Source organism: Colobus angolensis, unplaced genomic scaffold (assembly GCF_000951035.1).
Source record: "Colobus angolensis palliatus isolate OR3802 unplaced genomic scaffold, Cang.pa_1.0 Scaffold8, whole genome shotgun sequence".
NCBI classification, from domain to species: domain Eukaryota; kingdom Metazoa; phylum Chordata; class Mammalia; order Primates; family Cercopithecidae; genus Colobus; species Colobus angolensis.
In genome coordinates this window covers 15,640,057-15,652,432 of record NW_012121820.1, presented here as the reverse complement: position 1 = coordinate 15,652,432, position 12,376 = coordinate 15,640,057, and the positions used below count along the sequence as shown (strand labels likewise).

Sequence of the window (12,376 nt, the reverse complement as noted above, 5' to 3'; positions counted from 1 at the left end):
GGAGTTTGCCAAACAGGGAAAGGAGAGGAGGGGCACTCCAGGCTCAGGGAACTACACACACAAAAGCCAAGAGGTAGACAACTGCGCAGGGTGTTCTGGGGATACAGGAAGTTAATTGTGGCCCCCAAACAGATTGCTGGTGGAAGGGGCTAGAGATGGAGCCAGACTGTGTAGGACCTTGAATGCCAGTAAAATTTAAACCCAGGGACAGGGCTGAGGCTCAGGAAAGACTCTAGGCAGGAAGTGGGGGTCCAGGTGTAAGCGAGCTCACCTACCCTTCTCCTTCCAAACTCATAAAGGACCAGACCAGACCTAGCTTGAGTGTGAAAAATAAACTATTTTATTTCAGTGTTTGCTCCTTGCGGTTCAGAAGCACATCTACTGCCTGCTTGGAACCCAAGGCTTTTATAAAACCGTAAAGAAATAGAGCTCTATATATAGAGAAAATATACATGTTGATTAATTGTGCGACTCTTTCCTGTGCAAAGCAGAAAGTTCTAAATGCAACAGCATGATTCTCTCCAAGTCCTTCTCTGGGATTTGGGGGACCCTGGAGGCTGTGATCTCCTTCAATAGAGAATCCCCCCTTCTTCCAGCCCGAGGGAGGCCCAGTCATGTAGAAAGAGCAGGAGATAAAATCAGAGCTGATAACTCATAGGCTCCCCAAGCTTCCTCAGGGGCAGGGGCTATATTTGGGGGCCTTAGCCCTGCAAAGAAGGGGTATCTGGGGTACCAACCTTGTTGGTTAGTGACCAGCACTGGCAGCTAAGGTTGCTGGGAAGTCTAGGCATTGCAGCGGGCAGGCTCCTGGGTAGGGCAGGGGTGTCCAGGGCTCTTCTCCTCTAGAACTGGGGTCTGAAGGGTGGTATCTGGGCACAGGAGGGGACCAGGACAGGGCTGGGGACGGAAGGTGGTCACAGTCATGGTTTCACTCTCAGAAATATCCTGGGCCTATGGCTTAAGGCTTTGTGGAGCAAGGAGCGGACCTTGTGGTTATTCACAAGGCTGGGCCATATAAAAGCATTGCAAAGATGGAGCGGAGAGGACCCTTGGAGATGAGCTGGTTCAATCACTCCTCTGACCAATAAGGAAACCGAGGCCCAGAGAGGGGAAGGCAGCACCCGGCCAGACGTGGGACCTGAACCCAGCCAGGGCCCTGTCTCCCAGTCCCCCAGTCCCCTCCCTACCTCCTTGTCTCAGCTGAGTCTTTTTTTGACCAGGTCCCAGACAGCCTCTCTGACAGTCTCAGGTCAGGCTGGGGTCATAAGTGGAGCAGTGGACTCACAGTCAGAGGCCCAGACTCTGTTCTTGGGCCTTCACATTACCCAGCCCGGCTAATAACCACGAGGCCACTGGTGCGGAGGGGGCCGCTCTTTCTCTAAGCCTCAGTCTCCTCATCCTGGAAGCAGCGCCCATAACAGTTTCCCATGGTGATTAAATGGGCTGGTGGCCCCGTGAGTCCCAGCAAGTGTGGGAGGCACCCAGCACATAGTAGGTGCTTCACAATGGTGAGGTTGAGGGGAAGGGCTATTAAGCACGGGCTGCTGGGATGTGGAGGGGACCTTGGGCCTATCACTGTCCCCACCCAGCTCTGGCTGTCCCAAGCCCCTGGAGCTGGGTGCAGTCAGGGGAAGAGGTATAGGATGCAGTCTAGGGGAGCTGGATTCCCTGATCCAGCCAAGGGGCATGCTGTCCCTTTTTTGCATGCTCCAAGGGGCTATGGAGTAAATCAAACAATATGGCGGGTGGTCAATGGCTTTCCAAAGGGCACGTGGGCAGGAGAGGGAATGTAGGTCTTTCCTCTCTCACCCCAGCCCCAGTCAGCCAAGGTCAGGGCTCCCACTGTTTCTGGCACAGAGCATTCCTCACAGCTAAGGGGGTGAGTGGGGACCCACAAGCTCAGGCGGCTGAGATGGGCCAGGGGCACATTCCATTTCCACGAGCCCCCTAAGCTGCCCACCCTGCCCTGGGGTCTGGGGCCCAAGAAGGGGCATATTTTGCTCACTAGCTTGGGATAAGGATTGGGATCAAGGTGGGGGCCCTCAGCAGGCTGGGAGCAGGGGTCCCTTAGGCGGGGCCAATGATGACATTCCGGAAGCCCTTCACAGCCTTCAGCTTGTCGCTCTCGAAGTTCACCACCAGCTTGTGGAGGCCCATGTGGAGCGGCAGCAGGTCCATTCTCACCTTAACTTCCTCCCCTGCCTCCACGGGGTCTGGGCTGCAGCAAGAGAGGGGATGGTAAAGAAAGGGGCCCAAGGCCTGGCTCCCCTGTACTGGGGTCCAGCCAGGAAGTCACGTGACTTCCAAGGCTCAGCACAGCGTCTCCACGAACTCGAGCTAATGGCAACAATCATCAGTGGGCCTCATTCTCGGCCCTCTGCGGGGCCTGGACAATGTGCCCTCCTAGAGTGAACAGTGCGTGTGCACACGTGTGTCCGTGTGCATAAAAGCGGATGGTGCATTTGGGGGCACAACTGGGTATATGCTCAGGTAGCCATGTGTGTGAAAATGTGTTGAGCTGTACATAGGTGATCTGTGCTTTTTACTGTATATAAGTCACATTACAGTAAAAAAGTAAAAAATAAGTATGTGCTCATATGTATGTGTGTAGCTAGGTATCTATGAGGAAATGCCCACGCATGCATGTGTGTGTGCATGCACATGTGTGGACATTCGGAGGGCAGATACCTGTCTATGTGAGGGTGCACGTGTCTGCAGGTGAGCGCCTACTGATGGATGACGTCACTGCGGAGGTCTGTGGCAGATCTGTGCATGGCTGGTGTCAGCACTGAGAGAGGATGTGACGGTGGGAACTCCAGCCCCAGAGTGTCTGGGGTACAGGTGTGTGTGGGAGATGAGAGGAGGGGGTTTCTGCCAGGGCTTGGTGCCTAAGGACAGTCTGTATCCCCACTGGCATCTGCCCGCTTCCCCCAGGTCCCAAAGCTAGAGCAGCCAGCACTTACATCTCCACCGTCTTCTGCTCCTCGGTTAGCCCGGCCCCCTCCACAGTGAAGGTGCAGCCTTCCAGGGCCACAGGGAGCGGGTTCTGCAGGGACACTTCGGCCACCAGCTTGCGTTTCTGCTTGGGCTCCCCAAGGATCTGGAAGAGGGCATGGGGCAGATGTCAGGGGCAGGTGGGATCCAAGCTGGGCCGTCTATATTCACTGTAATCTGGCCCAATATTTGCTGAACAAAGCTGTCCCCTGGTCTGTCACGATCACCCCCCTCCACCTCTGTGCCTCAGTTTCTTTATCAGGAAAACACTGACCGTGCTACCTGCCCAGGTTCTCCTGCATGGAGCTGCAATGAGGCTCCACATGACCCAGGGGATGTCCAAAGTGCCTCCCTTGTCCCAGGGTCTGGAGGGGAAAGATCACAGGCTTTTGAGCCAGGCTGATCCCTGCCCCGTCTTCACGTGACCTGGGGAAGTTACTATTCACTCTGCACACCTAGAATTCTTCATGGGAGAGAAATGCCTGACCGAGGGTTCTTGTGAGGATTAACTGAGCTAATATGCGCAAGCTTCCAGCAGAATGTCTGGCACATTGCTCCTCGCCTCTCCCTCTGCTGTTTACCATTTAAATGTAATTGTTACCCTTAGGGGTTCTGGGCTGTGGCTCCTCTAAGTGAAGGGCTATAATGATGATGACGGCGATGATAAGGATAGTGAGCTTTCAGTGAGCCCTTATCCTGTGCTGAGGATGGCTCTGTGTCTTTCCTGTGGATATGCTTTTAATTCTTACCACACCCCTCAGGGCTATTATTAACCCCATGTAACAGATGCAAAAACTGAGGCACAGAAGGGCAAAGTCACATGCCCAGGGCTGCCCTGGTAGAAACTCAGACAGTGAGACTCTAGTCTGTGCCCTTCAGTCCCCCACCCCACCCTGCCTCACCAGTGCCCAGTGCGTGGGGTTTCCAGTCTCAGTAGTATAGCATTTTAAGGATTCATGACTCTAAGATCCCCAAATTCCATGACCCTATCACTCTGGGATTTTCAGATTCTTTCCTGGAGAATACGAGTCCCAAATTCTCTAGGCTTCATGATGCTTTTCTTCCATGAGGCTAGGATTTGAGGATCACTAAGGCACCAAAGGTCTGGAGCTTACAGGGATGCAGGTGTTTGGGGTGGGAGTAGGGATCTGCCCTCTCCCCAGTGCTGAGCTGCCCTGGGACCCTGCCCCTTGCCCAGCCTGGCCTTACCCGGATCTTGATTTCTGGATTCTCCAGGTAGAGGTCCCTCTCAGCCAGCAGGTAGCTGTTGATAACTGGCTCCACGAGCAGGGCCCGCACCTTGATGAGGTTGGACTCTGTGAGGCAGTCACGGTACTTCTCATAGAGGATGCAAAGAGGAATGCTCTTCTCTGCAGAAGGGGAGAAAGGAGGGTGCTCATGATGCAGAATCACCCCTCCCAACTCTCCTCTTGCAACTCCAAGAGGCACAGAGAGGGGAAGGAATGTGCCTGGGGTCACACAGCAGGGGAATGGCTGGGCGGATCCCAGAACTCCCCACTGTGGCTCCAGGGTTCCCAGGGAGGAGCTGGAGAGTGGGTAGAGGACACACTTGGACTCCCACGGGCCTGGATTCTAATCCTGCCTTTGCCTCCTCTAATGGGTGACCCCACGTGAGCCACTCCACCTCCCAGGTCCTTGATGTTTGGATCTGCGTGGCACAGGCACTCCTAAGGCTGTGGGAGGATTAGCTGAGCGAGTGTCCCGGAAGAGCCTGGTGCGCTAGGGACTCAGGGTGTGAGCCGCGGGCCCTTCATCCTGGGGAGGATCAGAGCCGACATCTGCTGCTGCATCAGGCACTGCACTTCCCACGGCGGGCTCCTACTTCACCTTCATGACAACCCTAAAAGGCTTGTACTCGTATTACCACCCAACTTACAGATGAGAAAACTGAGGCTCCGGCGGGTAAAATAACATTGTCCTAGGTCACACAGCTGATATGTACCGTGCAGGCATCTGGACGAATAATCCAGATCTTAGAGTCCAACAACATGGTCCACACTCACTGAAGAATGCCCCTCATGGACATAAGGTCATTTCCCTCCATGAGGCTCGTGATGCTGTACCCGTTGCACAGATGAAGAATCACCTCTGCCAGTAACTGCTCAGACTGGGAGACTTGCCTCTGGCCCGGTCTGGCCACTCACTGGCTGAGCGCGGGGAGATGACCTCCCCCCTCTGTTTCCCCTCTGTTTCATCTCTGTTCCCTAGATCTTATCACCTGCTGGGCAGAGGTAAGACCAAGGGTCATCACAGAGCAAAAGCTGCACAGTGATGTGGGGATGAGAAAGAAGCTGGCAGGAACAAACCCACCCACTGAAGGGTGGTTCTTAGCCCCATGTTTCTGAGAAGAACACTGAGGCTGGAGGGCCTTAGTAGTGTAGCATTTTAAGGATTCATGTACTTTAGCTTTTAAGGAAACAGACTGGGGTCTGTTTGTAGGAGGCAGGGAGGAGCAGTAAATAAATACAAGTAGTTGGGTGTAGTGGCTTGCGCCTGTAATCCCAGCACTTTGGGAGGCTGAGGCAGGAGGATTGCTTGAGCCCAGGAGTTTGAGACCAGCCTGGGCAACATAGTGAGACCCTGTCTCTACAAAAAGTACAAAAATTAGCCGGGCATGGTGGGGTAAGCCTGCAGTTCCAGCTACTTGGGAGGCTGAGGTGGGAGGATGTCTTGGGCCTGGGAGGTCGAGGCTGCAGTGGGTCGTGATTGCATCACTGCACTCCAGCCTGGGCAACAGAGTGAGACTCTGTCTCAAGGAGTGAAAAAAAAAAGAGAGAGAAAATACAAACAAAGTCACGCATATTCACTTCTGGCCCGATACAGCAATGTGCTGTGGACTCTGAGTTTCAGGCCTAAGTCTGCTGTTAAAGAGGGAGATTGACAAGACTTGGGAGGCCAGAGGCAAATTAGCACCCTCGGAGACTTTCCCCAGGAGGTCACCTGAAGGACGGATTGAGACCGGAGGAGACAGTCACTTTCCCACTGTGGGATTCAAGGTTCAGGCTTTGACCGTGAACACTGGTGGTCCACGTCCCCCTCTTTGGAAAATGCTGCCCTGGCCTACCCACCCCTTTGGCTTTTCATTTCCTGGGTGGATCTGCTCCAGCCTCTCATCAGATGACATGATCTGGGGAAGAAAACCAAAACTTTTGTGCCAAAAAGGACAACAGAGAGTGAAAATTACTAGGTCAAGACCTGGTGGTGCAGAGTGGAAATTCTAGCTTGCTCCACAGGAAAGAAGGACAACAGTATTCTCCGGGAGCTTGGAGGATGTGGCCCAACTGTCGCCTGTTCTAAGAGGTGGAGGCCAGGGCAGGGCTGGACCTTTGAAAGTCTCCATCCACAAGCCAGTGGCCATGGCCTTGGTCTTGGGCCAGATGCTGACTGGGAAGAGGAAACGTGTGTGGTCAGTCTCAACCATTCTTTAGACAATTTGCCCTGTTCTAGAAGGTTACTCTGGGGACAGCCACCGAGGCCGCATTGTCTGCATTCCCGTGACCCACCTGGAGGGATGAGGGAGGACAGAACATGAAAGGGTGGAGGCAGGAAGGAGAAGAGAGAGAAGCAGCAGAGAAAGGAGGCGGGGTGCGGGCAACTGGATTCCTTTCAGCTGTCCAGGGCCTGGCTTCCTGTCCACCAGCACACGGAAATTCCCCAGATCTTATCTTCAAAGAATAACAAGCAACTCAACCTCAGTATGGGGGCTTAGAGGGAACCCACCTCAGTTTGAGCTTGGTGTTGGAGGTTCCAACGGGGCACTTGGACCAGCCCCAAGTGCCCCAATTCCAGCCAGAGGCCAACGCCCAGGACCTTCTGTCCTCCCCTTCCCCTCCCTGAAGGCTATGCTTCCAGTGGGTCCCCAGCAGGAGGGACCCCCTCTGTGGTGAGCACATTCCTGGGAGGATGAGAAAAGCCAGCATGCTTGGCTGATGCCAGTGCAGAACAATGCTCTCAGTGTCCCAATGGTGTCTTAGAGGTGAGGGCTGACACCACAGAGGCCTGGGAGGGAGTGATTTTGGTGCGTCTGGCCCAGGCCTGGAGTTCACCTCCTGCCACTCATTCTAGAAGAGACACTTTCTCCCCTTGGAGCAGCTCTGAGCACGAGAAGGAGTTGGTGGGTGTGCACTGAAACGATGGGACTGGGTCTCCAATGTCAAGCCCAAGACTTCACCACTGCTCAATATATCCATGTAACAAAACTGCACTTGGAGCTCCTAAATGTGTGTGTATATATACACACACACACACACACACACACACACACACACACACACACACAGAGAGAGAGAGAGAGAGAGAGAGAACAGGGCTGGAAGGGCCTTAAAAGAGGAACCCATCCTCCCCTTTGTGCGAATGGGGAACCTGTAGCCTGGGTGGAGGAGAGGAATACCCAGGAGCCCACAGCCAGGCAGCAGGTGGCAGGAACTAGAACTTGGGTGTCCTTGTGTCCTGAACCCCTACACACCTGTAGAGATGGATCCTGTCCCGGACTCTTGGGGCCTGGATGAGCAGCGAGGGCCGGGTCCTTTCTACACCACCGAGGTGTCAGGGACACAGGAACCCCTGAGCCCAGGGCTGACACCATTGCCTGGGACAGTAGGTGTTCAGGAAAGGTCCACGAGCTTCTCGCCTCCCCACACCCCTTAGTACTCGCCCTCAGGGAGGAGTAAGGGCCCTACCACGTGTTGGCGCTGCTGTGCCCTTTCCAGATACCTCCTGAGCACCCATCCTCTCCCTCAGTCCTCACGGCTGCGGGCGAATCAGGCAGGCATGTCATCACCCCTTGTAACAGGGGAGCACGACTTAAGACTCAGAGAGCATGTTCACCGCGCCCAAGGTGGTGCATTCAGAGAGCAGCAGAGCCGAGATTCAAAGCCAGGTCTTGCCGACCTCAGAAAATGTCTTTCAACAGCTTCAGTGTTGGAGGCGGTCCTGGTACCAAGAAGATCTGCCCTCTGAGGGCCTGGCCCCTGCTGAGGAGTCTGCCAGGGCCTGACAATGCCCAGGGGGTGCAGCTCCAGGAGTGCCCACAGTGGGCCCAAGATAGAAAAACCAGGAGGCAGCAACTGTCAACACTGCAGACGCCCCGCCCGCAACACAGACCTGCTTTCTTAGGAGGGTGAAAGCTGTGCCCCAGACACCAGCCCACGGGCGCCAAGGGTCCAGGCACTGTCATAGAGGAGAGGGACGATCACTGGTTTGACAGGCAAGAGTCCAGGGAAAAGAGATGGGGAAACAAATTCTGTAAACACAAAGCGTGCCCCAGCCGGGGGCTCTCCAGCATCTCCAGGTGTGGCCACACTGAATCCCGGGCACGAGTGCCTATTGTGTGCACGCTCTCTTACTCCCAACGGTCCTGCAGTGTCGGATCATAACCCCCAGGGGGCAGATGGGGACGCTAAGGTGCAGGGTGGTGGCCATTTTCTCCGGTGACTCAGCGAGACGCTGCCCAAAGACGATGTCCTACTTGATTCCACTGCCCCTCGGAGGATGGCTAATGTCTCACCCGGCAGCTCCCAGGTTCTCTCCCACCCTGGAGACCCCTCTTCCCTCCTCACGCCTGCTGGGCTCCAAACGGTAGAAAGTGGGATGGGGCTGCTGGGTGGTGGTGGGGCTGTGGGTGGAGCCCTGGGCTTGATTCCTGGCCCCGCACTGCCTCACTAAGTGACCTGAGTGGTCAAGGCTCCTCTGAGGGCCTCAGGCTTATTTTTAGGAAGATAACCAGGCATAGTGACAAAGCCAGATAGTGAAAGGGACCCAGGGGACAACCACTGTGCAGGCCTCTGTGCGGGAAACCTGGTGACAAAGTCTTGGCTCGGGGCTGGGTTGGGTGGTCTAATGACACCATTTCACAGCAAAGGGGATCTACCTAAAAAGGCAACTAGGAGGCTGGGCGCGGTGGCTCAAGCTGTAATCCCAGCACTTTGGGAGGCCGAGACGGGCAGATCATGAGGTCAGGAGATCGAGACCATCCTGGCTAACACAGTGAAACCCCGTCTCTACTAAAAATACAAAAAACTAGCCGGGTGAGGTGGCGGGCGCCTGTAGTCCCAGCTACTCGGGAGGCTGAGGCAGGAGAATGGCATAAATCTAGGAGGCAGAACTTTCAGTGAGCTGAAATCCGGCCACTGCACTCCAGCCTGGGCGACAGAGCAAGACTCTGTCTCAAAAAAAAAAAGGCAACTAGGCTGGTGCTGGGGACAATGAAGAGGGATGATCAAGTCCTGGAAGAAAGCATTTCTCCCTGCAGAGGCCTGGACGCTCCCACCTTTGGCTTGCAGATCTGCTCTGTCCAGTGGAGCAGCTTCTGGCCACATGTAGCTATCTAACTTTCAACACAATTAAAACTTTAGTTTTGGCAAGGCGCAGTGGCTCATGACTGTAATCCCAGCACTTTGGGAGGCTGAGACAGGTAGATCACTTGAGGCCAGGAGTCTGAGAGCAGCCTGACCAGCATGGTGAAACCCCATCTCTACTAACAATACAACAACTAGCTGGGCATGGTGGTGTGCACCTGTAACCCTAGCTACTTGGGAGGCCGAGATTGCAGTGAGCTGAGATTGTGTCACTGCACTTCAGCCTGGACAACAGAGCAAGACTCCATCTTGAAAAAAATAAAAAACAAGCAAACAAACAAACAAAACAACTTAAGTTCTGCAGTTGCATCAGCCACCTTTCAAGCGCTTAGCAGCTATGTGGAGCCGGTGGCCACCATGCTGGATAGGGGGTGCAGACTCAGCGCATCTCCATCACTGTGGAAAGTGCAACGGGCACTTTCCAAGGTGCTGGGCTAGAGCCTTTTCTCTGAGGCGGAGAGTAACCAGACGCACAGGAGAGGTTCTTGAAGGGCCCGTGGGGAGAGGCTGCTGAGGCATGAGGGGCTGGAGACAGTGGAATTCACTGGGAGAGGGCAGCAGGGGTCACACGAAGATGAGGTGAAACCAAACAGTATAGCTACTGAAAGGACAGGTTCACTCCCCAACTGTGTGACCTTAAGAAAATTACTTAACCTCTCTGTGCCTCCATCTCCTCATCTGGATAGAATCCACCCCTCACTCTTGCTGTAAGAATTAAGTGGGTTGATATTTATAAAGTGCTTAGGACAGGGCCTACCCCAGAGTAAGTGCCACGTAAGTGTCTGTGGGGTGAAATCACACATGCTAAGCGGTTAGGTCACTACCTAGCACGTTGTCAGTTGGCAGTCAACAAATGCTCCAGGAACACAGGCCCTTACCAGAGAAAGGCTCCAGGTTGAGGTTGAGCAGATGCTTGGTGCCACACTCGGGCCCCAAGATCCCATTGTAGCTGACGGTGCGGGCACAGAGCAGGAGGCGGCAGACGTACTCCTCGGCGGTGTTGTTGGTGATATGGGCAAAGACGTCAAAGTCACTGCCCATGTTCATGCTCTGGCCCACACGGATCCGCATGGCCATCCCTGTCTCCTCCTTCTCGGCCAGTTTGTTCAGGTGGTTGGCCCTTGTGAAGGCCTCCCTCTCCTCTGAGGACCCTGTAGGAGTTGGGAAGAGAACCTCAATCACAGCGTGAATAGATCATAGGAAGGGGGCTGGGACAGGGTGAGCTGGCTTCGCAGAGCCCTGATGACTCAGGGCAGCCCTGAAGGAACCCCTTCTTTACATGTCTGAGCCAGGAGGAGGACACAGTATTTCATTTATTTTCCACTAGTGAACTCTTATACATCCCTCAAGACCCAGCTGCAAATGACACCTCCTCCAGGAAGCCCTCTCTGACCACTCCTTCCCCTGTGTTGTTTTCTGTTTCAAACTTACCTTCTTGAGCTGCTCGAGGGCTAAGGCTATGTTTTACTTATCCTTATGCCTTACTTATCCAGTGCCTACAACAGTGCTTGGTGCATGCTAGGCATGAATACAGTGCAATCTTTCTTACCTTCAAGCATTTGCACAGGGATTACTTCTACCTGAAATCCTTTCCCTCCCTGTCTCTGATTGCTCCCTTCCTTATATTCCATTTACCTCTCTCCTATGCTCCTGTGATTTTTTTCTCCCAGTGCTGTTGGGTACATATCTATTTCTTCAATCAAACCACCAGCTCTAGACCTTTCAGGGGATGGGGAGAGCATCATTTCATTCCGTGTTATCCCTTTCAGCTAGAGTATGGCTATGTGCCCCTGGAAAGTCAGCAGGGGGTCAGGCCCAGGCAGGAACTATGGTTTCTTAGTCCCCTCTGTGAGCCCTGCTGTGCTTAGTAGTTGCTTAGAAATTATATATTATATTGAATTGGCTGTTGGATGTGCTCGAATCCAATTTTTAAAAATAAACCAAGTCCTTTCCCCTGCAACTGATTGAGCATCAGTAGCAGAAAGATGCCTCATCCTCATGTCTGATTGAACTTGTGACATTATTTTTAAGTTTATCTTGGCCCGTTTCTCTTCCTATCCACCTTCATGTTCATTTTCCCATCTGTATGTCAAATACTGCAAAAATAAACACTGTGAAATTTGAGGAACCTGTCCTCCATGGCCCCCTGGACTTTCAAGCCCCTCTAACACAAGTACATTGCAATTAAAATGTGTGGAATTGCCCATCTATGGTTATAGGTCCCACTGCTGAGAAATACTGATTTTTTTTCTTTTTTGAGGCGGAGTCTTGCTCTGTCGCCCAGGCTCGAGTGCAGTGGCGCGATCTCGGCTCACTGCAAGCCCTGCCTCCTGGGTTCACGTCATTCTCCTGCCTCAGCCTTCCAAGAAGCTGGGACTACATGCGCCCGCCAACACACCTGGCTAATTTTTTTTGTATTTTTAGTAGAGACGGGGTTTCACCATGTTAGCCAGGATGGTCTCGACCTCCTGACCTCGTGATCCGCCCACCTCAGCCTCCCAAAGTGCTGGGATTACAGGTGTGAGTCACCAGGCCCAGCCGATAAATATTGTTAATAAGCAACATAATAGCACAGCCATTATTCATTTTTCTAAGATGCATTCTTCTCCTCTGTAATATTTATCCTCTAAAGTTTTATTGAGAGTCAAATCAACCAGCCAGGCCTGGCAGCTCAGTCTGTAATCCCAGCATTTTGGGAGGCTGAGGCAGGCAGATCGCTTGAGCCCAGGAGTTTGAGACCAGCCTGAGCAACTTATTGAGACCCTGTCTCTACAAAAAATACAAACAAACAAACAAAAAGATCAGCTGAGCACGGTGGCGTGCACATGTGGTCTCAGCTACTTGGGAGGCTGAGGTGTGAGGATCACATGAGTCCCGGAGGCAGAGGTTGCAGTAAGTGGAGATCATGCCACGACTCCAGCCCAGGTGACACAGCGAGACCCTGTCAAGAAAGAAAGAAAGAGAGAGAGAGAGAGAGAGAGAGAGAGAGAGAGAGAGAGGAAGGA

At 53.5% G+C, this 12,376-nt stretch overlaps 1 protein-coding gene across 3 annotated transcripts in view; it reads right to left on the bottom strand.

Moving 5' to 3' along the window:
• Nucleotides 1-317: 317 nt before the first annotated feature.
• Nucleotides 318-12,376, bottom strand: part of TGM2 (transglutaminase 2) — a 38,310-nt gene continuing 26,251 nt past the window's right edge. For all 3 annotated transcript variants that reach the window (XM_011929060.1, XM_011929062.1, XM_011929061.1), the window contains 4 exons: nucleotides 10,250-10,522; nucleotides 4,204-4,364; nucleotides 2,964-3,100; nucleotides 318-2,218 (listed from right to left, as the gene is read on the bottom strand). In XM_011929060.1, coding sequence (XP_011784450.1) covers nucleotides 2,068-2,218; nucleotides 2,964-3,100; nucleotides 4,204-4,364; nucleotides 10,250-10,522 — 722 coding nt within the window. In that variant the 3' untranslated portion in view covers nucleotides 318-2,067. The remainder of the gene's footprint in view (nucleotides 2,219-2,963; nucleotides 3,101-4,203; nucleotides 4,365-10,249; nucleotides 10,523-12,376) is intronic.